The 27,212-nt window shown below is 37.1% G+C and overlaps 1 protein-coding gene across 2 annotated transcripts; it reads left to right on the forward strand.

The window, feature by feature from the left end:
* Nucleotides 1-14: 14 nt before the first annotated feature.
* Nucleotides 15-25,728, forward strand: PYGO1 (pygopus family PHD finger 1). 2 transcript variants are annotated; one of them, XM_059913240.1, is made up of 4 exons: nucleotides 15-294; nucleotides 575-665; nucleotides 16,839-16,924; nucleotides 17,976-25,728. In XM_059913240.1, the coding sequence occupies exons 2-4, from the start codon at nucleotides 638-640 to the stop codon at nucleotides 19,098-19,100; spliced, it is 1,239 nt and encodes a 412-aa protein (XP_059769223.1). In that variant the 5' UTR covers nucleotides 15-294; nucleotides 575-637; the 3' UTR covers nucleotides 19,101-25,728. The 2 variants fall into 2 exon arrangements, with proteins under 2 accessions (XP_059769223.1, XP_059769222.1); XM_059913239.1 differs by lacking the exon at nucleotides 575-665 and having other exon boundaries at nucleotides 19-294.
* Nucleotides 25,729-27,212: the final 1,484 nt, after the last annotated feature.

A 27,212-nucleotide genomic window follows, 5' to 3' on the forward strand; every position in this document is an offset into this window, starting at 1 on the left:
CGCTCTCCCGCCGCCGCCGCTGAGCCCGGCCGGCCCCAGCACGCCGCCCGGCCGCCCCGAGGCCTCGTCCTCCTCCCAAACTTTGCAAAGTCGGCCCGCGTCCCCACCGCCCTCGGCCGCGCCTCGCCTCGGAGGCTCGCCTCGCAGCCGCAGCGGCCCCGCGAGGAGGAGGAGGAGCCGCCGCCGCAGCATCAAAGAGACCGAATTCCCGCGGCCTGGGGGGGAGTCATGCTTTGCGGTCTGTAATGTCAGCAGAACAGGAGAAGGATCCCATTTCGCTGAAGAGAGTTCGAGGTAACCGAGAAGGGCGCCGGGTTGAGGGGAGCGGGGTGAGCGGGGCGCGCGGGGGCCGCGTGCCCGCCCGCCGGGAGGCCACGGGGCTCTGTCCGGGCCTAACTCCGCGCAGCCCGCGTCCCGCCTGCGCCCCGGGGCCCGGGCTGCGGTCGGAGGCGCGCGGCCCCCGCGTCCCCTGCGCCGAGCCCTGGCCGCCCCGACTTTGTGTTAGGAGGCAGTTGAAGCGGCACTCAGCATCCCTTCATACCCCGCTCCTCGCCCACCTTACCTCGTTGGCCAGACACAGCACAATAGGCAGCCCGGAGGGTGAGAAAGAAACAGCCCCTGTCAGAGACCACGAACGATGCCCTCCACCCCCGCCTCAAAAAAAAGTAAGTTGGACCGCACTAGAGTTGACGCTCTTGCAGAAGGTGTGCCGGGCCTCCGTGTCTCTCCCAGCCCCCCTTCCCATTCTCCAAAAGGCAACAAACATACAGCTTTATTTTCCTTAGGCTTAAGAGGAGGAACTATATTCATTCAAAAGGCTTTTCTCTATTGGCTTATGGGTAAGAATCATAATCGCCCCAAATCAGTTTTATACACGGTTGGCTTGCGTCTTCCTTGCACACTAGTTAGGCATTTTCCTGCTGCCTTACTATCTAAGAAATATCAGAGGGAACGATGTGCCAGACAAAAGATAACGCATGTAAGTTCACAGACACCAAGTGCCGTCTGGAAATTTGGGGAGTATCCTCCCGCTCTTATTTCCAGCTTTCAATAGGGTTCAGGCCGAAAGTCCCAAAGTTGAAGTAATACTGTTTGTTCATTAAGCAAATATTTATTGAACATCTACTGTGTGCCCGGCACTGTTTTTGGCACTGGGATACCGCGGTGAACAAAGCAAAAAGACCATCTGCACCCAGGAGGAATGCACACTCTTGGAGGGTAAACAAATGATGAGCACATAAAAGGTATAGAATGTCAAATGGTAGGTGGTATGGAGAAAATCAAAGCAGGGAGAGTGGTTAGAAAATATGTATGGGGGTGGAGAGGTAGCGATTATGTATAAGAGGGCTCACCTGGAAGATGGTGTTTGAGCAAAGACCCAAAGGAAGTGACAGAGCAGAGCCATATGGATATGTGTGGGAATAGCAGTGTTGGCAAAAGGAACAGCAAGTGCAAAGGCCCTGGGTCTGGAATTTGCCTAGTGCATTCAAGCAAACTGCAAAGAAGCTATTGTGAGTGAGCAAATGGAGAGTAGTGTGAGCTGAGCTGAAGTATGGGGTGAATGTGTATTGGCCTTGTGAGCCATTTAAAAGATTTGGGCTTTTACTCTGAGGTAGGGACTGGATGGGTTTGTGCAGAAGAGTGAGTGATCTGCCTTATGTTTTGTTTTGTTTTGTTTTTAATTAATTAATTAATTAATTATGGTTGGGTCTTTGTTTCTGTGCGAGGGCTTTCTCTAGTTGCAGCGAGCGGGGGCCACTCTTCATCGCGGTGCGCGGGCCTCTCACTATCGCGGCCTCTCTTGTTGCGGAGCACAGGCTCCAGACGCGCAGGCTCAGTAATTGTGGCTCACGGGCCTAGTTGCTCCGCGGCATGTGGGATCTTCCCAGACCAGGGCTCGAACCCATGTTCCCTGCATTGGCAGGCAGATTCTCAACCACTGCGCCACCAGGGAAGCCGCCTGCCTTATGTTTTTAGCTGGCTGTTCTGCAGAGAATAGACTGTAGAGAACAAGGGCTAAAGCAGGGAGGCTAGTTAGGAAGTTATTGAAATAACCCTTTCATCCAAACAGGATAAAGTGCTTTATCAATCAGTAAGTAGTAAGGTAAATTTCCAATTTACTTAAGTGATGTAGAGATCAAGGAACACCGTCATTCATCTATGTTTTTGTTCCCTGTGACTAGAGAGTAAACCTATAGAACTGGCTTGTGACACAGTGACAATGTGATATCCAAATAACATCACTTGAGTATTTAGTTAGAGATTGATTTTCTTAGCCATTTAAGCAAAAACATAATTTAGAGCAGAATATTGTTTTTACAGGCTTAATAGCACAATCTTTCATTTGGTGAAGGTTTTCTATTTCAACTTTCTTTTCTCTTTGTGGTTATGAATTGCCAAAGCCTTTAAGGAATAGACCTTTCTAAGATATTTCTTTGATATGTTTGCCATGTTATTTTGCCTACTATTATAAATTATTTTGGGGTTGAAGGAAAAGAAAGCTTTATCAAGTTTATACCTTTGAACTCAATTATCAGTCTTAATCAAACGTAATTTTAAATAAAATTGATGGGTATTTTATTGTGCGTCAAGACTACAGATCTATCTTTGTTTTATTACAACTGCTGGTTTTAAGTTTGATGCCCTAGTTGTTGGAAGTTGACTTAGGTGTCAGCTCAAGAATATTCTGAGAGTCAAGTACCAGAATAAAAGACACAGCACTTTTTAAAATACAAAACCAATATGAAGAGGGGTTTTTATGATGTCATTTTGTACTAATTAGAACATTAATTTTTAAAACATTTTAAAATTATTTTATAATCCATAAAAGGTACCAGATTATCTACATGAGCTCTTCCGAAGCACAATTCTGCTGAACTTCACTGCCCTGGAGCTTCTAGTTATAATTTATATCATCAGACTGCATGTAGAATGTGGTGTTTGCAGAGCATAATCTCTTGAACAGTGCTTCTCAAACTGTTTCTTATCCAATGATATATATATAATCAGACTTTTTAATGGTTATGTATTTATTTCATGTGTATTATCAAAAATATAAGTTATCAAACCTTTTGCTTAGGATAAGACTAAGATATAGATAAATATATATATCTGCATATATCTGTCTATATAGAGAAAGACCTATATATTTTTTTAAATTTAAAGGAACTACTAGAAAATAATATTATAGACATAACTCAGATATGGCAAAATTATGACAATGTGAATGACTAAGGACTTTGTAGACCAAAAGCATCGTAATCCCCTAGGATGCTTATTCAAAATGTAGCTTCCTGGACCCACAGAATCAGAATTTCTGAGAGATTTCTCTGCATCTTTAACAAGCTCCCCCGGTGTTCCTTATGTACACTAAAGTTTGAGAACTGCTGCTGGTAGACCTAGATTGTGAAAGTAAGTGGACCAGAGGAAGCTTATTGGTGGTTTTCCAAACTTGTCCTGATAGTTTATTTATTTATTTTAATTTTATTTTTTAAAATATTTATTTATTTGGTAGTGCCGGATCTTAGTTGCAGCAGGCAGGCTCCTAAGATTCCGCTCGCCAGCTCCTCAGCTGTGGCATGCGAACTCTTAGTTGCGGCATGCATGTGGGATCTAGTTCCCTGACCAGGGATTGAACCCGGGCCCCCTGCATTGGGAGCCTGGAGTCTTACCACTGCGCCACCAGGGAAGTCCCTGTCCTGATATTTTAATATTAGATTCAGAATTGCTATTTAGTGCCAAAGTATCTTACTCCTATTTCCTACCAGTTGTTACCACCCCCCAAACCCTCAGCCCTGGATTGTAAGACAGATCCATGAGGATAGGTGCAATATCTTGATTATCTTTCTGTTTCTTTCCTAATTGCCTTGCTCACAGTAAATACCAAATGAACGAATGAGTGAATACATGAAGGAACTGATTCGTATCTTTATGCTGCTTTCGGATTGTCCATAGCCCCTTCCACCACGTTTACTTGCCCTTTTTCCTTATTTTAACCAACACTCCCATTATCCAGTATTTTTAGAACTCTTAGATGTTGATCTGATGACGCTATTCATTCGTTTATTCAACAAATATTTGTTGGGCAGTTATATCGCCAGACAGTGGGAATACATTGATTAAGAAGACATAATACCTGTCTTCAAGAACTTTTAGTGTAGTCTGGGATACTGACAAATAAGTAATCAGTTACAAACAGCATGATAAATGCTGTGATAATCTACAGGAAATAAAGGAACATATAACCTATCTTTAAGGGAGTCAAGGAAGGCCTCCTAGAGGAGAGTTCTAAGAAGCGGTGGGTGTTCCTTTGTTTTAAATGATGTAGAAAGAGCAGCAAGGAGGATGAGGGATGAGAAAAAGGTCTAGGAAGTTAGTGGTGATTTTGAGAAGGCACTTTTGGGAGAAAACTACATTTCAAAGTAGTGAATATTAAGTGGTGAAGATATGATTTAAAAGAAGCTTGGTGATAGAAGGAAAGACATAGCCAATAACTTGGAAAGAGAGTCAAGAGGAAATTTGTATGGGTTCTCTTTATTTATTTTTTCTCCCTTGAAAAATGACAGACATATTAGTAGACAAACAAAAGAACCTGATTTAGAAGGAGAGGGGAGAAACTGAAAAAGCAACAGAAAGAGGATAATTCATTAATAAAGCATTCAATACATGTTTTTTAATATCTACCATGTGCTTGGCATTTGCTGTTGTGGAAGCTGGGCATTAGACAGACAAGACTCCTATTCTCGTAAATCAGGTTTCTGCATATGAGAGAAGGAATAGCAACAAGGATGCTAAATGAAGAGTTAGTCTTGGGGAAAAAAAGAGAAAATGAAGGAAGAAAAACAAATTTAGAGATGAAGAAGGAAGTTGAAGCATTCATTTCAGATGAAATGCTTGTTTTTTTTTACATAAATGCCACATTTATTGTTTCAAATGCAGTTATGTCTGATTTATTACTTATTTTGCCTGAAGAAGTTAAGACAGCAGACTTAATGACTCATATCAAAACTATGGTGAACACTGTATAGTATCAAGATAACTCCATCTAGACTATGAGCAAATGGTAGTTCTTTAGTAAAAGTAGAAATTTCACTAGTCATGAGGCAAAAGTGATTAAGTAGCTATCTGCTTTTAAAAGACTGTGCACCCTCAGATGAAACGCTTTTAACCAGAGTTAGAAATGACATTGGAGAGGTAAGCATGTATTTTAGAATGGCATAGTAACACAAAAATGTCACAGAAGTGCTAAAAGTAGACTGTACTAAAAAATATAGACCATCTTGATCAGAGAAGTGTGTGGAAGATTTGGATTAAGATTGAAGAGGAAGCATAATTTACAGTCACAGAATTGACGGAAAGAGCTGACGAGAGAAAGTCTGAAGGAAAGGATTGGGGGTTTTTGTTGTTTTGTTTTGTTTTTTAATTGGCATATGTAAGGGCTAGGCAGAGTGTCAGGGAAGCGAGTTTGGTTTTCAACACATTGAATGACTATCCCCCTGGGATGTTGCAGTGTATGCAACAGATATACGTGGTTTGGACTGAGGCGGGTGGTCTGAGCCAGAAATAGAGATCTGGAAGTTATCAGTAAACATGTGAATACTAATTGATGCCTTGGGAGTAGATGCGCTCACGCAAGCGAGTGAGGCGTGAGAAGAGAAAAGCATTGAGAAACACAACTTTAGGAACACTAACGTTTAGGAGATAAAAGGGGAAAGAGAGGGGCTTCCCTGGTGGCTCAGTGGTTGAGAATCTGCCTGCCAATGCAGGGGACACGGGTTTGAGCCCTGGTCTGGGAGGATCCCACATGCCGCGGAGCAGCTGGGCCCGTGAGCCACAATTACTGAGCCTGCGCGTCTGGAGCCTGTGCTCCGCAACAAGAGAGGCCGCGATAGTGAGAGGCCTGCGCACCGCGATGAAGAGTGGCCCCCACTTGCCGCAACTAGAGAAAGCCCTCGCACAGAAACGAAGACCCAACACAGCCATAAATAAAAATAAAATAAAATAAAATAAAAATAAATTTTAAAAAAAGGGAGGGGGGAAGAGGACCCTGAAAAACAGAATGCAAAGCAGTAGCCAGAGAGGTAGAGGAGAAAACTGTAAGAGAATGGTGTCAGATATATAACAGGAAGGGTAAATTTATGAGGGGGAGATAAATGGATTTTGTTGTTAACAAGTAGAATGAAAGGTGTCTATCTGTGAGACCTCCAGCATGCTCTTTCTCCCATATTCCCTAACTTGATGAAGATCATTCATCTAGTGACCCAAACCCATGCCCCACTGCAACTCAACACTGTCCCAGAGTCCTAGATTATCTGTCTCCTTAGTATGTTTTGAACCCATCATCTCCTCAATCTTTCCACAACCACTTCTTTAGTTCAGATTTTGCTTATCTCTTTGATTATTATAATAACCCTGTCACTGGTTTCAGTGGCCTCCCATTTTGTCTTTCTTAACCCATTTTCCACACTGTTACTTACTGCTGGTGGTAAGTAACTACCATCTATTGAGTACTTACCAAGCAGTTTGCTAAGTAATTTAAATGGATCATCTTGCTCTCAATAACCCTGTAAGCTAGCTGATATCATCTTTCTAGGTTTACAATTGAGGAATTGATATTCAGAGAGGTTAAGTAATATGTGGTTAAGTAACATATTCAAGTTTACCCAGCTAGTAAGCGGTGAAGCTAGAACTTAAATTCTACGGCCCCAAATCTTAGACAGTATGTTCCATTGCTATAGTGCTCCCCAAACACAATTTAGTCATGTTACTCTTCTTTGTAAAATTCTTCATTGGTTCCCCATTGCATTTAGGATAAAAATCCAACCTTCTTATATTAACCCAATCCAACCTTCTTATATTTTTATTTGGCCCAGGCCTACCACTTAGTCCTCCATCCTTCATATTCCATGAAATGCTTACCCTTGTCTCCCGTGCTCCAGTTCTCAAATAGTCACATTTCCTCTCTGGATGTTGTCATGATCTCTCATGTCTTTCAGTTTTTCTTTGCACATTCTGTTCCTTCTGCTAGGCATGCCCTCTTTTTCCCCGACTTTGGTAAGATACTCATCCTCAAAGCTTCAGCTCCACTGAGACCGCCCATTATTAGAGGTATTGATATTATTGTGTAGAGTCAGCTTCACACTTGGATGCCATCCACCCACCCTTCTATGCTTTACCTTTGTGAGCAGCCTTGAACCTCATGTACCTCAGTAATGCAAAGATCATTAGTTTGGGGAGAACAGCTGGCACAAGAACCACAAATATATGAAACTTTAAATCACTGATGTTGAGGGCTCTCTGAATTTAATATTTATTACATGCCCAGACTGATCTAGGTTTGGGGCATCACATAGCAGACACTTTCTGCCTTGCATTCTAAAAGGAAATAATGTCTTTTTCATTTCAATCATATAAGGCCATTTTGCCAAATGCTTAATGGAATTCATACAATACTATATTCACATATTAATTCACAATATTTCCATTCCATGGTAGAGACCAGTATTACAGAAGTGTGTGTTTCAGGTGAAGATAAAGCTGTTAGCTAAGATGTTCACATCCATAGTAAATGGTAGAGTAAACTGACATTATATCCCAGACTTCTGCGCTGTTGTGAAAAACTGATACTTGAGTGTCCACTGATTGTGCTGACACTGCTGGCTATTAGATATTTTGATAGGATGTTAAATACTATAGAAGCTGAAATGAAGTGCACTAGTGGTATAGTTTAGTCTAAAGGAAAGCAAAATGAGAACTAATAATTGAGTACCCATTGTGTGCCAGGCAATGTGTTAGGCACTGTCTTAGTCCGTTTGGGCTGCTGTAACAATACCGTAGACTGGGTGGCTTGTAAACAACAAACATTTTATTTCTTACAATTCTGGAGGCTAGAAAGTCCAAGATCAAGGTGCCAGCAGATTCGGTGTCTGATGAAGACCCACTTCGTGGTTCATAGACAACAATCTTTCTCACTCTGTCCTAACATGCGGAAGGGGATAGGGAACTCTCCCAGGTCTGTTATATAAGGGCACTAAATCTCCCAGATCTGTTTTATAAGGGCAGAGCCCACATGACCTAATCACCTATCAAAGGCCCCATCTCCTAATACCATCGTAATGAGGATTAGGATTTCAACATACGAATTTTGGGGGAAAACAAACCTGGTTTGAGTCATTTAATCAGCCTAGAATACATCCTTATACCACATACACATATTAAAATAAACACTTATTTGGAATAATGAGGAAGCAAGTCTCTTTAAAGGAAAATGTTGATTATAAAATATTTTAAAATAATGTAGTCACATTACTTATGAGAGAAGTCACTGTCACAAACCAAACCATTATTGTGAATAAAGTGAGTTTAATAAAGGAAAATTTAAAATATATTAAAGGCACTCTGCTATCTAGTGTACAGAATAATGCCTTCACTCCCTTTTAAGGACATGGGGCCAAAATAGATTGAGTCTTTAATAGGAAGAATAAAGAAGTTGTAACTAGACCTAAAAAAAAAAAAAAATGCCTAAAAGGCCTAAAGTAAATAATCCACTCTTTACAAAATAAAAAGTACTTACAAATAAAAGAATGATTTTATACTTACAAACGGATTTCTTATCAAAAAATCATTGATTTGTAGCGTCTTTAGATGGGGAAAAAATTGTATCATTTAGTAGGTTGGACTCTCCTCTAAGACCACAAGTAGAGAAACAACTTAAGCTTCCAGCTCTAAATAAAGGTTAAAGGGTGAAAGGAGAGGTAAAACTATTTTTGTGCTTAATTGAGATTGATTGGCATAATGAAAAGTGATAATATATAGAGAAAATTCCTTAACTTAAGATGAGAGAGGTTTCTTTTTCTATTGTTGATATCACCCTTTCCCACTTCACTTCCGCCTTGTGTATTTGGAGGGCTCTGGGAAGGTAGGAGTGAAGAGATGAGTTGAAGAAATTCAATTATTAACAGAAGGATCAGAGTAGCCACTGTTACAACAAGATTTGGAAGTTCCCCTTTTCTTGGTTCTGTGCCCCACAACTCTCAACTTCTGGCTGAATGTTCATGGTTTACTTTGCAGAGTTAGCCACAGCAGATATGTAGAGCAGATAGAGAGACGCTTTGGTACCAAAAGTTATGAAGGTAACCTAAATAACTGGCTTTATGACCACTACTTTCCCCTCCCCTTGCACTTCGTTTTTAAAGAGTAATAATTACAGAAATTCTTGGTAGCTTATATTCTGATTAGCCCCGATGACCATGAATCTGATCTAACATTACTTATTAACATCATGGAGATGACAGAACCACCAGTATTACATATACCAATGGGAGGGACCTAGGTAAGGCCAAGAGTCAGAGCCATTGGAAATGTTACATAGTTAACTTTTTAGATGAACAATAAGTGGGGCAACTGAGACCAGTGGGAACTTGAAGATTGTTTCATGGAGGGAAATATTAGACCCTTTTTTTTTTTAATTTTTATTTATTTATTTATTTTTATTTTTGGCTGTGTTGGGTCTTCGTTTCTGTGCGAGGGCTTTCTCTAGTTGCGGCAAGTGGGGGCCACTCTTCATCGCGGTGCGCGGGCCTCTCACTGTTGCGGCCTCTCTTGTTGCGGAGCACAGGCTCCAGACGCGCAGGCTCAGTAGTTGTGGCTCACGGGCCTAGTTGCTCCGCGGCATGTGGGATCTTCCCAGACCAGGGCTCGAACCCGTGTCCTCTGCATTGGCAGGCAGACTCTCAACCACTGCGCCACCAGGGGAACACCGAGATATTAGACTCTTAAATAAAAAACTAATACTATAAAACTCAATTTTCAAAAAAGAATTTTAGGTGATTTTGCTTACAGATTACTTGAATATAATGAATTTACTTAAATGATTACAAATGTCAGAGTTTTGCCTTATAGTAAATACAGGAATTAGAGTTTTAGAAAATGAACAGAGATGGTAGATACTAACCATTAAGAGTACATTTTGTCCATCTTTAAATTACAGCATTTTAATAGTAAAATTACAATTATTCAGTAGTCTTAATAATGCTGTGAATGGTAATTTATATATTCTAGATTAGAGACTAATTTGTTAATAACTTTTTATTTTTTAAGAATTACCTTTTTCTATTGATACTTTTGTTATAATGAAATACCCATAACAAATGTTAGGAAAGACAGGACTCTGATGTTTGGACCTTTTGTTTATTTATATAGCCACTTTATTATTTGACCTCAAGCCCATTACTAATTCTTTTCCACAGAATTTCTAGGTATTCAGATTCAAGAACAACACATTTCTCTGTTCAGTATGTTAGTATATACTGTTATGGAAAACTGCATACAAATTGTTAATATGAACTCATTAGTTCAGTGTATATAGGCTACTGAAAGTTATACATTGGTTAAGTAGTTTAGCCATTCCTGAACCATATGATTTTGAATGAATGACCTTGAGGAGTGCACTGGATCTCTCTCTTAGTTCTTTACTTACCATCTATTCAAATGGGATTACCATGTCAAATTAAAATTAAAAGATAGGAGTCCCTTTATCATTTTTTATTAAACAAATTTTTTTAATGGTCACAACTATATTTTAATTTAATGTTTATATTTTTCACTGTTTACGGTTTTTTTTTAATTGAAGTTTAGTTTATTTACAATATTATATTAGTTTCAGGTGTGCAACATAGTGATTCAGTGTTTTTTATTGATTATATTAAGATAGGAGTTCCTTTAGTTTGAACCAGAAGTTTCCATTTTTGCCTTTTGTGGGCCACTGAGGAAGACAGTATATGTATAAGATCTTAGGGAGGCAAACTACTATATTAGAAGCAGATAAACCTAGTTTTATCCAAGCAACAAAACAAAAATAAATAATTCGAACTTCATCAAAATTAAAAACATATGTGTTTTACATCTGATGATTCTAGTATCCTTAATATATACATAAAGAATTCTTAAAACTTAACAGAAAAGACAAACACTCTGAAAACTAGGCAGAGAACTTGAATAGGCATTTCTTCATAGAAGATAAAGAAATGGTCAATAAATACACGTAAAGATGCTCAACATCATTAGTAATTTTGGAAATGCAAATTAAAAGCACAAGGAGATACCACTTCATACTCACTAGAGTCACTATATTAAAAAAAACAAACTATAAATCTTGGGGAGAATGTGAAGAAATTAGAACTGTCAGACTTTAGAGGTGAGAACATAAAATGGTGCAGCCACTGTGGAAAACCGTTGAGCAGTTCCTCAAAATGTTAAACATAGAGATACCATGTGACCCAGCAATTCCACTCCTAGGTGTATACCCAAGAGAATTGAAAACATACATTCATTTAAAAACGTGTGCATAAATGCATTATTCATAGTCTCTCCAAAATAGAAACAACCCAAATGTTCACCAGCTAACGACTGGATAAACATAATGTGGAATATCGTTCAGCCATAAAAAAGAATGAAATACTAATACATAAAATTACGTGGTTGAATGTCAAAAATGTTGTGCTAAGTGAAAGAAGCCAAACTCAAAGCCACATATTATATGGCTAACAGGTATGGGGTTTCTTTTTGGGGTGATGATAATGTTCTGGAATTAAATAGTGGTGATGTTTACACAGCCTGGTGAATATGCTCAAAACCCACTGAACTGTACACCTAAAAGCAAAAGAAAACAAATACTAGTTTTAGATTTCAGAGCTGCTTTTTTACCAGGGGTATGATCTGTACCTTTACAATTCCATTTCTTTTTCTTTCTTTTTTTAAAATGGGGATGATTTTCCTCATAGGTTTGTTATGAAGATTAAGTGAAAGAACATAGATATAGATATAAACTTCTAAGATAGTAGAACAAAGCTACCGTACAGATTCTCTTCTAAATTTCAAGTGAAATGAACCAAAACAGTTTTAAAAAACAGCAAAAATGTCAGCAATAGCAGCAGACAAGGGAAGTGGCATAGCCCGGTAACATAAATCTGGAACAGGGTGAAATCTGGATCACTGTTTTAGGCTTCTAAAACAATCCCTGCCCCTTGGAAGCTGCTGGTGATTTACAAAATTTTGAGAATTACTAATAACCCCAAGTCTGGAGAAAAGTAAATTAAATGAGTAGTCTTGTCTTCTCACTCCTTTGAGTAAGAAAAAAAAATGAGTGAAACAGGGGAAGTTTTTGTTGTTGTTTTTAAAGGACTCTCTGGCAGAAAAGAAGCCTTCAGGGATACAAATTGAATCAGAGGACTCAAGGGAATCCTCCCATGTGAATGGGTTACTGCACCCCCTGACTAGGTAGATGTGCATTTAACAAAATCTTAGAATTAAGAGCCTGGATGTTTCAAGGAAACACAACAGGTTAATCTTACTAACATAGGCAAGCATTATAAAGAGAATATTAGCATATCCAGTCACATAAATATAACATTCATATAAAAATTAGTAAGTTGTGTTTACTAACATAGGAATGTCAGGCTGGGTTCAACATTAAAATAATGTAAAGGGGACTTCCCTGGTGGCACAGCAGTTAGGAATCCACCTGCCAATGCAAGGGATACGGGTTCGAGCCCTAGTCCAGGAAGATCCCACACACTGCGGAGCAACTAGGCCCAAGTGCCACAGTTACTGAAGCCCGCGTGCTGTAGGGCCCACGGGCCACAACTACTGAGCCCATGTGCCACAACTACTGAAGCCCGTGCGCCTAGAGCCGGTGCTCCACGAGAGAAGCCACCACAATGAGAAGCCCACGCACCACAACAGAGTAGCCCCTGCTCGCCGCATCTAGAGAAGACCCAACGCAGCCAAAAATAAATAAATAAATAAATTTATAAATAAACTTATAAAAATAAATAATGTAAAGGAAAAACATCATATGATTATCTCAATAGATGCAAACCATCTAAGCCAGGCAAACAATCTTAGATAAGAATAAAAGGGAGTCAAAGTTATGCACATTAAATCAGAGCTTAAAAGGTCTGGGCAAAGTTACAAGATAAAAATAAAAACACGATAATCATGTAAACATACTATAGCAAACTAGTGAACTGACACACAAAGAATAAAAAGAGAAAGAGCATGCAGAAGATGAAGAACCCATAACCTACAGGACAGAAGGAAATAACTCACATGTACTTCAGGTTGTAGAACTTAAATAAAATAAGAGCTCAAAGACAAGATAATATTAAAACACAGAAGAAGGGTAAATTGCAGACCTAAGGAAATAAATTGACTGAAACAACATATATAGAGAACAAATATATTACAAATTAGAAACAGAATAAAGATAGTTAACAATTAAGTTACATAAAAACTTCAGGTAATCAGATTAAGTGCAGATGAAAAAGACTAGTCACGTGAGCTAATAGATATGGAGCTAAAAAATCTCCCCAGCATAATGATAATTAGTACCCCTGAAATAGAGCACTCAACAAATAGAGCGGAAAAAAGTATTCAAAGGTATGAGAAAAGAAAATTTACCTGAAATGAAGAATCTAGAGATAGAAAATACCCTGCTAAATTTAGGGAGAAAAAAAGTAGAATAAGGTGTGATACTATACTATCCTCAACTTTCAAAGCAGGAAGTCACTTGACACCATCTAAAGATTGAAAAAAGAAATACCATAATTTCTCCAACTTAATGTTTTTCTTGATGTCTTTTCTTAGCCTTAGAGAATTATTTTCAAAAATTTCTCTTTTGGTGAAGAAACATTTAGCATATTCTTCAGTTTAATTTATTTCTTTTTCATTTATTAAATTCTAATAAAGTTAAAATTTAATGCTTTTTTAAAAAAATTAATTAATTTTTTTAATTTTTGGCTGTGTTGGGTCTTCGTTTCTGTGCGAGAGCTTTATCCAGTTGCGGCGAGCGGGGGCCACTCTTCATCACGGTGCGCGGGCCTCTCACTATCGCGGCCTCTCTTGTTGCGGAGCACAGGCTCCAGACGCGCAGGCTCAGTAGTTGTGGCTCACGGGCCTAGTCGCTCCGTGGCATGTGGGATCTTCCCAGACCAGGGCTCGAACCCATGTCCCCTGCATTAGCAGGCAGATTCTCAACCACTACGCCACCAGGGAAGCCCAATGCTTTTATTTAAAAAATAATAGCCCATTTTTGTAAAGGTATTACTATCACAAATTTATACACAGGAGGAAAAGTAGGTAGGTAGATAGTAAGCTAAATCTCTGGAATGATGTTAACGTAGGAGTAATACTATTTTCAGCCTGGGAGGTGTTTGAAATATGTATCAGTCAGGGTCTAGTCAGGAGACAGAAACCAGACTAGTTATTTTTAATGGAAAGAATTTGATATAAAGTATAGTTAACAGATATTAAACTGGCAAAATAGAATACTAAAGTTTTTACAGAGGTAACAACTGTGGGAAGCAGCTACCATTCTTAAGGCTGAAGGACATAGGAAAGAGGTTGGAATTATTAAAATATATAAACTCACAAGAGGGTCCCTGTGGAGTTTAAACTCAGGTTTCTGAGAAGGGGGTGCTGCTTAGGCTGGTATGAATGCCTATGGGGTTAGAGGATGGGCCCTGTGGGCCTGGGACTCGGACACCTGGTGCTGATGTCCCTGAGGAGGGCACCACCAGGCTATCTGGGATAATATGTGAGCTAAATAAAAACAGTGTTATTTTGTTCTAGATGGCTAGCCAGAACAGGGAGTACCTTTCCACTTATTAGAAGTCTTCCTCTTTGTCCCTCAATAGGGCTTTTAAAAAGTTTTTATTCATACTGATCTTGTGCATTTCTTAAATTTATTGCTAGCTATTTTAGTTTAGTTTTGTTCCTGTTAATGGAAGCTTATCTTCTACTTTATCTTTTAACTGGTTATAGTTTGTAATATGAAAGCTTTTGATGTTTAGATATTAATTTAACGTCCAGAATCCTTACTAAAATTTTGTTATTGTTGTCATAGTTTTTTACCTCCACAATATTTAAACTTCTTCTAAATAGCTCTTACAGAAATCTGCTTTGCATTTTTGTTATGTGTGGAACTATCGCCAGCATGCTGATTTCTCTTTATTGCCAAGTACTATTTCTTTTCCTGAACTATTATTATAAAGATATCATTACTGGTCTCCCTGCTTCTACCCCATTCCCATCACCAATTTATTCCCAGTACAATTGCTAATGTAATCTTTTAAAAACATAAATCGTGTTAGTTTCCTGCCCGAAATCCTTAAATGAGCATCCACTGTTCTTAAAATAAAATCCAAATTCCTTACCATAAACTATAAGGCTCTATGTCTCAGTTGGCTTGCGCTGCCATGACAAAATGCCATAGACTGGGTGGCTTAAACAACAGAAATTTATTTTCTCACAGTCTGGCGCTAGGAAGTCCAAGATCAAGGTGCCAGCCAGTTTGTCAGTTCCTGGTGAGGGCTGTCTTCCTGGCTTGTAGATAGATGCCCATCTTCTTGCTTTGTCCTCATATGGCCTTTCCCACTGTTTGCATGTGGGAGGAGGGAGGGTGGAAGGGAGGAAGGGGGTGTGGAGAGAGAGAGAGAGGTCACTTTCTCTTCTTTTAAGGCCACTAATCCCATTACCCTCATGACCTAATGTAACCCTAATTACCTCCAAAAGGCCCCACCTCCAAATACTATCATATTAGGGGGCAGAGCTTCAACATATGAATTGTGCGGGGACACGAGCATTCAGTTCATAACACTTTAAAATGGTCTGGTCCCTGCCTGTCTCTTCAGCCTCTTCTAAAGGTGCTCTCCAGAGTTCCGTAACACACTGGCCTCTTTTAAATGTCTCAGACATGACACATTCAAGCTCCTTTCTATTTATTCTCTCTGCCTAGAGGCTTTTCGTTCTGCTCTTCATATGAGAGATTTCTTATCATCTTTTAGGTCTCAGTTTAAATATCTCTTTCTCGGAATCCACATGTATGAGCAAGTCTCCTATAATTCTCTGTCAACTCATTGGATTTATTTATTAATCTATTACAAATATGTATTATAGTTTACTACAAATGTGTATCTACATATGTGTGTACATAATTTTATTCTGTCTGCTTTTGTATATGTTCAGAATTCTCTGTAGTAAAAAGTGTGTTTTTTTAATGGAAGAAAATCCCATGTTTTTTTAAACTTCTTAGATTCACAGTCAAGCTTTTGCTTTTGCTTGATCATATTGAGAAAATCATACTCACATACGTTGTTGTATTTTGACAATACCTTTCAGAATTAAGAGGCATATACCTAGGATGCCATAATTCCAGTCCTAGGAATGACCTTTACATGAGTGTAAAGACATTGATACGTGGATTTTCATTGCAGAACAGCAAAGGTTTGAAAACAATCAAAATATCCATCAATAGGGAGGGGGACTAGTTTAATGAATTATGGTATAATCATAATGTGAACTACTCAGTTATTAGAGAATGGAGCAGTTCTATATGTAATGACATGGAATGATTTCCAAGTAAGAAAGCAAGGTACAGACCATCGTTCCATACTAAGCATGCCATTGTTTGTGTACTCCCCAGAGCTATACTGGAATTTATATAGATGATCTTTGGAAAGATAGACCAGAAACTAGCAACAGTGTTTGCTTCAGGGATAGGAAACCAGATGACTGAAGGTTTGAGGATGGGATGGAGAATTACTTTTTTCACTGAAAGAATGATAAAAAAATGCTATGGGGTAGAGGTGAATGACTGCTTCTGGCTGAGATCATGGGGAAGACTTTTTTGAAGAACAAAGATAATAAGAGCTTAGTATTGCTTTTATCTAATAAAAGTAGAAAACATTAACAGGTAGCTATAATAGATATTGCTATGAGAGATACAGATTTCACTTACGAGTAGAAATATTATCTGGATTGACTGATTGATTTATTTTTAGGTGGTGATAGCGGACTGGATGGGTTAGGAGGACCAGGTGTACAACTAGGAAGCCCAGATAAGAAAAAGCGCAAGACAAATACCCAGGTAAATGGGCATTTTCTTTAATAACAGTTTTTCTTCACTGATATGATCAGGCTATGAGGTAAATTTAACTTTCGTCATGGGTTTTGTTTCCTCTCCTAATTCAGAACCTAGTAGTGAATTCTGCAGTGATTTGTTTTTTTTGGGTTTTTTTTTGCTTTGCAACTAGTGGCTATTATCGGACTGTAAGCCTAGAGTGAATATTGCAAGAAGGAAGTATAGGCAGATAAATTAAAATGCTTATTCTTAAAGCTGATTTAAAAGGAATAGATGCCTGCAGTTTTATGAAAAGATTTTAAAATATGTGGATACCAGTTTAACTTGGAGTAATGTTCAACTATTATAATAAATCAGTAGTATGTACATAACATGAAGCAATCATGGTGGAAGCATCTTTTGTCTGAAACCTTTGGTTGTAATAAGCAGTTATAAATACAGACTTTCTTGGTTTTATCCTCTATAAATTTGAAGTACTGTTTTTATTATAAAGACTGCAAGTAAGTGTGAAATGTGTACAGATTACCTTTTTCCATTTTGGCCACACTGTTAAACTTGCAGTTGTGACTAAAACTGGCAGTTTATTTTTCCAGTCTGAGGCCTAGGCCTTAGTGCTTTGGGAATACTTTGATAGCTAACTCTCTGAAGTTAAGCTAGGGAAAAAAAGTTAGATCCTGTTTACTGTTATTTAATTTTATGGCTATTTGGAGGTATAAAGGTATTTTTAGTTAAAATTTTAAGTGAAAGATTCTAGAGTTACAGGCAAGCATATTCAATGAAAATTATGGTAATGAAGCTTCTTTTGAAGGCTGAATACTTCTAGAGTTTGTAACAATTGATTTGAGCTCAAAAAAGTACACCTTATTTCCTTTCCTCAATGAAAGAAACCTACACAGTTTTATCATTAAATATAAATATGAACATTATTTGGAATTGAAAGGTCAGGTGAAGAATTAAATTTTTGTAACACTTCAAAAGAAATTTAAAACTAGGTTCATAAATGTTAACATTTATGACTTCTTTGATCAAACACATGTATTTCACATTCTCATTTCAGGGGCCTTCTTTTCCTCCATTGTCTGAGTATGCTCCACCACCAAATCCAAACTCTGACCATCTAGTGGCTGCTAATCCATTTGATGACAACTATAATACTATTTCCTATAAACCACTACCTTCGTCAAATCCATATCTTGGCCCTGGTTATCCTGGCTTTGGAGGCTACAGCACATTCAGAATGCCACCTCACGTTCCTCCAAGAATGTCTTCCCCATACTGTGGTCCTTACTCACTCAGGAATCAGCCACACCCATTTCCTCAGAATCCTTTGGGCATGGGTTTTAATCGACCTCATGCTTTTAATTTTGGGCCACATGATAATTCGAGTTTTGGAAACCCATCTTATAATAATGCACTAAGTCAGAATGTTAACATGCCTAATCAACATTTTAGACAAAATCCTGCTGAAAACTTCAATCAGATTCCTCCACAGAATGCTAGCCAAATATCTAACCCTGACTTGGCATCTAACTTTGTCCCTGGAAATAATTCAAATTTTAGTTCTCCATTAGAATCTAATCATTCTTTTATTCCTCCCCCAAACACTTTTGGGCAAGCAAAAGCACCACCCCCAAAACAAGACTTTAGTCAAGGAGCAACCAAAAACACTAATCAAAATTCCTCTGCTCATCCACCTCACTTAAATATGGATGACACAGTGAATCAGAGTAATATTGAATTAAAAAATGTGAATCGAAACAATGTCGTAAATCAAGAGAACAGCCGTTCGAGTAGCACTGAAGCTACAAACAACAGCCATGCAAACGGGACACAGAATAAGCCACGACAACCTAGAGGTGCCGCAGATACATGCGCCACTGAGAAAAGCAATAAATCCTCTCTCCACCCAAGCCGTCATGGGCATTCTTCTTCTGACCCAGTGTATCCTTGTGGAATTTGTACAAATGAAGTGAATGATGATCAGGATGCCATCTTATGTGAAGCCTCTTGTCAGAAATGGTTTCATCGGATCTGCACTGGAATGACTGAAACAGCTTATGGCCTCCTAACAGCAGAAGCATCAGCAGTATGGGGCTGTGATACTTGTATGGCTGACAAAGATGTCCAGTTAATGCGCACTAGAGAAACTTTTGGTCCCCCTGCAGTGGGCAGTGATGCTTAATCACAGGCATTAACTACAGTGGTTTTTTTCCCCTGTGTAGTACAGAGGTTCAGTGACACAGGATTTTAATGTTTTACATTATTTTTTTAAATGCACACACAAAAAAATTATTTACCTTTTAGTTTTTATTAATACACCACTTCGTTGCTAGCGCAAACTTTGTATTGTTTTTGTTTGCTATCTTAAATAAGAATAATGTATATGGGGGTGCATTAGAAAGTAATATACAAATAAATTTTAGTTTGTAATCATGAACATAAAAGCCTCTTGAAGCTTCAAGATAATATATAGCAAATGTAGGCAAGTTTTGACTTTTAAAAGTTAGAATCATTGAAAAATGTATCAGTTGACCCTTGAACAACACAGGTTTGAACTGCATGGGCCCACTGATTTTCAATAAACACATACTATAGTACTACATGATCCACGGTTGATTAAATCCCAGGATGTGGAACCACAGTTTTGGGGGGCTGACTGTAAAGTTGTATTCACATTTTTGACTGTTAGGGGGTCGGCACCCCTAGCCCCCGTGTTGTTCAAGGGTCAAGTGTATTCCAGTGCTGAACTTTGGCAATATCAAATTAAATATTTAGTTCAAAAAATATTTGAGGATCCATTTAACATGTTTTCAGAAAGAATATATGTACCTAAAACATGGAAGAAAGCATACATTTTAATGAGTGTTTTAAAAAATAATAGAGTATGACACCAGATTCGTCCCATATTAGGGTCCTTGAAATTAGTGACCTTCATATTATCAACTCAGTCTTTCCAGGATGTCTGTTTGTACAGATATGAGACAGATGTTAGCATATAGTAGATGTTCAATAAGTATTTGTTGATTAACTTGTGGATTGTACCACATGAAATTGCTAACATTAGATCAGTTGAAAATTGACTACAATTAGTAGAGTTGTCATAAAGGATGTTTTTAGTTGTGCTATTTAGAAATATAACAGTATTCTCTTCACTCTTCAATTTGATTATTGAGTTGTTTTGTTATTGTTTTCCAGAGAAATAAATAATACAGTATCCTCAGAAGAATTGTGAATACTTTTCTTAATATCATTTCAAACCAGGGACATATTGCAAATGAGATAGGTAGAAACATCAATTTGGCCTTAGAGGGCTCTGCTGGCAAAAGAGTGGTGGTTTGAAAAATCTTGTTCTGGGGATCTGAAAATTAAAAATGAGCCTCAGCGGAGTTCAAAATCCATTTTAAACAAAGATCAATTAAGAGCCAAGATGAGAGCTTACTCACAGTTCGAGGCCCTTCAGCAGACAGGAGTTTCGGCTGTGACTGGGGAAAATGTAAAAATGGACCTGAGAGTATTCTCTTGAGAGATAACAAGAATGGAGACAGTTGGAGGTGCACTCATTAAGATTTGAAACAACAGAAGCCTGTTTTTGGAGCGGATCATAAACTGTGACCCAAAAAAAGGATTCTATATGACAATTGATAATAATTTATACAATGGTTGGATGTTGGTAAATCTCCCAAACTTGAACCATCATTGTGACCAAAAAAGTTCTGAAGACTATGTGGTGACCTGCAAAAGGGATAATTTAAACCTTGGTGAAATGACAGCAGCAGCAATATTGCCAAGAAATTTAAATTATGCATGAAAATTTTGATTATAGTCCTTCGGTTAATAAACATGAACCCACACTTTTACATGACAGCACTGGTGTCACATGTCACAAGCCACTAAAGCAAAGTTAATTGAATTATTCAATTCTGTTGTTTACAGTGTAGTCACCAGAACTTTATCCAGTGAACTGGTGTAGTTTTCATCATTTGGAGATTTTTCTAAGAAACTTCATATTCTCCAATTGAACAACAGTAATTGGAGGGTTTGAACAGTTCATACAGCCTAGCAAATGATGAATTTTATAAAAATGAAATATTTAATGTCCTATTAGAAGAAAACTATTAATGCTTGTGATGCATATTTTGATTGAATAAAACTTATTTTTTTAAGTAGTGTTTTAATTTTGACCTACAGAAACAGCAATTTCATATGGTACAAGGCAATATAAGGTTTTCTCCATTTACCTGTGACTAGTTAGAGATGAGTACAAGATATTTTAAATATAGTTGTAATATAAATGTCTTTATAGTTTTAGGAAATGAAATGATATAAACTCTAATACTAGGTACTCCTTTGTGTGAAAACTTTACCAGTTGGAGCAGGTTAAAATGCAGTAGTTTGGGCTGACTCTTGACATTTGGTATGTTCAGTAGCATCTCGAAGATCACATTTTGCTTACGTTGTAGTTTTTGTTAAAGATACATAATTTTCTAAATGTTTAAGGACCTACTTATGTTGTTTTTGAAATCCTAGTGAGTGCAGATTTTTAAGATATGATGCACTGTATGCTATATGCCTAGTTCTAGCATCAGATCATGGTTTTGTTTTTTTTTTAATGACTGAATACAGTTAGGTAGGTACTGAGTAGAACCTTCCAATGTCTTCAGGAGTTAACACTTTACACGGTAGTACTCAAGTTGTGCTCATTGCTGAAACTGATTATGCAGTTTCTAAAGCCCTCTATTGCTTACACTTTGATTACTTGTTTTGTGAAAATGAAATAACCTCTCCCAACTTAGTCTAAAAATACTTGATTTATAATGTGATTCTTTTATTTTCCATTTCCAAGTAGTTGTTTTTAAAAACTTAACAAACAAGTGAATTTTTATTCTTGTATTTAGGTCTTAAGAGCACCTTACTTAAATACGAATCTGTTAAATTTACAGAAGAAAAACCCGTGGTTGATTCTAACAGTGAATCGTAGGCAAACTACAATCATAGCTGATGAATGTTTTCATGTATTTGAATTAATTTTCTTACTAGTTCCACATTTGTCTCTACGTAACACTGTCAGAAGTTATCTAGAGGCTTTTTGGTAGGGAAAGTGATGAACTATAAGAATGGCCAGATACTAATTTGCCTAATGTGACTCAAAGAAGGCTATGATACAAGTTGATATGGCTTTCTTAAGACAAGTGACGAGCTGCCCTAAACATTTAAAAAGTATTCAGGGCTTCCCTGGTGGCGCAGTGGTTGAGAGTCTGCCTGACAATGCAGGAGACACGGGTTCGAGCCCTGGTCTGGGAAGATCCCACATGCCGTGGAGCAAATGGGCCCGTGAGCCACAATTACTGAGCCTGCGCGTCTGGAGCCTGTGCTCCGCAACAAGAGAGGCCGCGATAGAGGCCCGCGCACCGCAATGAAGAGTGGCCCCCGCTTGCCACAACTAGAGAAAGCCCTCGCACAGAAACGAAGATCCAACACAGCCATAAATAAATAAATAAATAAATAAATAAAGCACACCTAGTATAGTGTAATTAAAAAAAAAAAAAAAAAAAAAAAAAAAAAAAAAAAAAGTATTCAGTGAGGAAAACAAATGCACAGAGGTGGCATAATCTTCCAGTAGCATCGCACCTTTTTTGGTGTAATCCTTTTCCATCACTGAAAGGCCTCATCTCACATGCACACATATACACAAAGACACACATACGTGCAATTGAGCAGGAAAACTTGGGGTTTCTCCTACATTCTCAAGTTTTGCCAAAGTTCAACCTGGCTGTCAGCAGCTAGGCTCTCTCACCAAGGCTAGGTTACTAGAAAGTTTTAAAGTGTCAGTTCCTTTCTCAGAACTTGCTTTGTTCATTTCACTAGAGAATTCCCCATCCACTTGCTTCTAGATGCTACTGGACTCCCTAATGCAGGAACAGCTTAGCTTGCTAGAGAAAAATAAATTATTCTTCAGATAGAGTGCTTGGAATTAGATTTGTGATCCATGTTTTCCTTTCGTGTGAAATACTGTAGCATACTGCTATTATGATTCTTGTTATCCAGACTAGAAGATTATGTACATAAAACTGAAGATTTTCTTGTACTAGTGCTTATTCTTCATAGGTGAACACAGTATAAAGAAAACCAATTTGTGTGTGTGTGTGTGTGTGTGTGTGTGTGTGTGTGTGTGTGTGTGTGTTTAGACTCCCAACTCTGCCTAGTGGTAGGAAAAAAACTTCAATAATAGGTTACCCTGAAATCTGCTGACTTTAATCATCCAGATAAAATATCAGGAGTTTTCTTCTAATATTCTTTTACATTTGTTTGTCTTGAACAAACTGAGTGCTAGTACTTATTGTCCAACATACTATAGTAATTGTATGTAATAGTAAAATATATATATAAGCAATGATTTTTAAAGGGAGCTCGAGAGTTTTTGGATTTCTTTTTTGCAGTGTATAAAGGTTTCATATGCATGAACATTTGTGCTATTTAAGATTTTTTTAATTAAAAAAAAGTTTAATTAAAAGCATCCAGATTCCCAAAGTTCATTTGTAAATAGTGGTTTAGAACTCTGTATAAGATGATTAGATCCTTAGGGAAGCTCATAAAGGCTTATTTACACCATCATGTAGTTAACAACAGTATTGTATCATACTGAGTGCTCAGTCCTCTTTAGGGAATCAATCAATGTAGGAAGGAGAAAGTAGCAGAGGTCTTTCCTTTTTCCTGATTTGGTTCAGGAAGGTTGAGTTGTTTGGTGTGTTTCCCAGTTGCCCTCTTCCCGTCCTAAACTCTCAAGTGGAATGCTGTATAAACCAACTTGCCTTTTGCCTTCCTGGATGCTCTGTACTTCAAAATTTCGTATCTTTCCTCTAATCAGAATTCTCATTTCTTTGTTGGCTGTGGTTGGCTAGATTTTAAGGGGACAGTCTTTTGCAGCAAGATTTTAACAAAGATAATGAAGTGAGATTAAATATCTCTTTTTTTAAAGACTTTATTCAGAATGAATCTTCAATATCTTTGATTTCAGACAATATGACCACATTTAGGCACCATGGAAAGCAGTATTTTTATCAAATTGACTGATAGGTTCTTGAGAGTACTTCCCAATCTCCTTTAGATTGTGGAGACTTTTCACAATTTCTTTTCCTCTACTTCTGAACTCAGAGATTTTCTTCTCATTTCCAAATTTTAGCAACTTCCCCCTTTTCTCTATTCCATTTATCCGATAAAGCAGTATAGAAGTTATATCTGTAATTTTCCAACTCTTGGTACAGTGATGGGAGCTTAGAGGCACCCCTGGAGTAAAGGGACTGGGGATGGGATTAGTATCTCCCAAGACAAGTGGTCTAGGGCAAATAAAGGGAAGAAAGTTTTTATTGAAGACTTTTAATGAAACCCAATGGATAAGCTTCGTCTTTGTCATATTTTGTTGAAACACATTACTTGTAATTATATTAAAACTTATTCTAAATACCTGTACTTTTCTTGTTCTGTAGGTGATGTAGATGATGTTGCTTGTTAGTTAAAATATCTTTTATAAAAGAAAGTCCTGCTTCTTATCATGATGTATGTGACTTAAATGACTGTTTCATATTAAAACTATTTCTTCCTTATGTACTGCTTACATATACCTCTTTTTGGGATATTAGTTCAGTACTTTTATACAAATCTGAGTGTGTTCCACATTGGTGACATGTATTTTTGCAGTAAATTTTTGTTTTGTTCTTAGAGCATGTTTAAAGTAACACATGCACTAGTGCTGTGATCTGTGGCAAAATTACTGTAATTCAAATTGGAAAATAAAATGTTTCCAGACTTTGTCCAACATTTATTCCTATGGCAAAGGAAATTACTATGTAATACTAATTATTTCATATGCTGGTATGTTTAAGCTACTCTATGAAGTATGTGAGACATCAATATTTATGGATTAGTAGATGGCCTGATGTCTTTGAAATGGGAGAGAGGGGTAAAATTTGGTGTTGGCAATTCATAGCACTCATAATACAATAAATACTTCTTAAAAATTTGATCTTCCTCTTACAGTTATAATTTACTAAGGAATTATCTTAATTGACAGTGCATATTCGATTTTTTTAGCCCATACCATTAAAATTATATATTAGACTTTGAACTTATTCTGATGTCTTCCAACCAAAAAAGATATCATTTACTCCACCATAACCAAGATAAGTAGTCATATTAATCTTCATTTATTAATAAACTATTAAAATACCATAAAACTCCTCTAATTACAATTTATAACCACTGATACAAGACTTGAATGTTTACTTTGTATTATCTGATGAAAAGATTTGTTAATAAAAGTCATAATCAAAATTTTAAAGAAAAATATTTAATCTTGGGAAAATTTTAAGCTTTTTAGAGGCATTTATTTCAGAATACTAGTTTAAAAGCATTCTTTTGTCATTAAACCTTAAGTACCCAAAAGAAGCGTAATAGATACTTGGAAATTTGTATATTTGAAATTACATGCTTAACAGAAAAAAAAAAAAAGAATGCTTGTGAGTGCTTAAACTGCATATCTTTTAAAATATTCAAATTTTTAGACATCAATTTAACCTGAATTAACAAGGTTTTACTATATCAGTGATGTATATTACAAGATTAATGTCTACCAGTGTTATGCTAATGATCTTTCTATACAGCATCATTTTTGGCATGGTTGTTGTGGTATGTTTTGTACATTTGATTATTGGCTGTTGATAGAATTGACATAGCAATAAATCTGATTCAGTTCTTAAATTTTAAAAAATGCCAGATACGATACTGTGTCATAATCCCATTATACTTTATTTGAATGCCCAGTGTTTTCATGGGTTTCTTTTTTTGTATTAAAAATTTAGTTTTACATGTTAGGGATTTTTTTTCTGGTATTTTCATATACAATCTTTTAGAACTGGGTCTGTTTCTATTTGAATCATAGAAATTGAAAGAAGTATTCGTATTAAATGATTCATGAATTGCTTTGTGGAAAAATCTGAATAAAGTATGAAATGACTAGGTTACCCCCAAATTGTTTATTTTCTTTATGTGGTTAATGTACAGGTTACAGTTTTCAGGGAAATAAAATTGGCTTGGTAACTGATTGGATATAGTAGATAATTGATAGTTTAACTGTCTAAGGGCTTCCAAATATTAAACCAAATAATTCTCAATTCTGAATACTTTTTAATAATTACTATAAATAATGGTAAGCCAATTCTCATTTTTCTTTTTAAGATATTTAACTCTTATAATTTCTTCCTTCTTATCCTTTTTCTTTCTTCCTTAAACACTGTGCTAGAATTTAAAATTGGATGAGTTTAACTTATCTCCACATTTTAGTTTTTTATTCTGTAGGTAAGTAGTAAGACGGGTAGAGGTTCTATCAAACAGTCCATGTTATTGTTGGCCATTCTTTTCAGGGATCATGCTAAATGTCATTTGTGCATTGTATAAAGAATGTTATTTATCAGTATATAGACCTACTATTAGTAGAAATTATGTATGGCAGGCTTTCTTGAACAATATGTATTGTAAGTTTGTTTCCTATTAGTGTTATGCTTCAGATTCTTTTAAATAAAGCTAGTTTTTAAAGAGAAAAATAACTGTTTTTTAAATGCTTGACTTTTATCAAGACAAGTAGGCGTAACAGTCTTGGCTTTGGGTAGGAGATGTCCTAGGAAACATTAAGCAGCGCAGTAGCCTACAATTTACCAGGAATTTAGTTTTATACTGAGGAGCAAACCAATATTTTTGGACAGGCTTTGCTATACACAACTTGTTTTTCCTGTGAAGTTTATACATAACACTGAGTCCTGAGTTTCCTTAAGAAAATGTGAACATATCTCTATTTTGATTTTTACAAATTAGGACTCCAGTTTTGGTAATAGAAAATTGGAGAGGAGTGCTACAATCTCAGCAGCTTAGTGATCCCTGAAGTAGAGACACCGCTGTAGCAGTATTAAGAACAAACTTGCTTGAATGATAAAATTAGTTTTGCTTGAAAACAAAGTTTGCTTGAAACAACCATCAGGTGCCTTGAGTAAAAAGAGAATGCATAAAATGTGAATGTATCAGTTGATGCAACTTGGTATTAGAGGTAATAAAAGTGACAAAAATACAAGATAAAATTTGAATGCACAAAAGATTTTTTTAAATGTGTGGAAGGAAAAAAAAACAGGAAAAATGTATCTTACCTGTTGTAGGAAAGAGAAAAGATGTACAGAGACTTCTGATCAAATAACATTATGAATTGATGCTGTAAGGTATCCCTTTGTTTCAAACATATAGCAATGATAAA

This window comes from Balaenoptera ricei, chromosome 2 (assembly GCF_028023285.1).
Source record: "Balaenoptera ricei isolate mBalRic1 chromosome 2, mBalRic1.hap2, whole genome shotgun sequence".
Taxonomy (NCBI): domain Eukaryota; kingdom Metazoa; phylum Chordata; class Mammalia; order Artiodactyla; family Balaenopteridae; genus Balaenoptera; species Balaenoptera ricei.

Bases quoted from the DNA above. Each gene is read 5' to 3' on its own strand.
- PYGO1 (XM_059913239.1), top strand. From the start codon at position 246: ATGTCAGCAGAACAGGAGAAGGATCCCATTTCGCTGAAGAGAGTTCGA. The intron at 295-16,838 runs GTAACCGAGAAG...ATTTATTTTTAG, and splicing joins TTCGCTGAAGAGAGTTCGAG to GTGGTGATAGCGGACTGGAT. The intron at 16,925-17,975 runs GTAAATGGGCAT...TTCTCATTTCAG, and splicing joins AGCGCAAGACAAATACCCAG to GGGCCTTCTTTTCCTCCATT.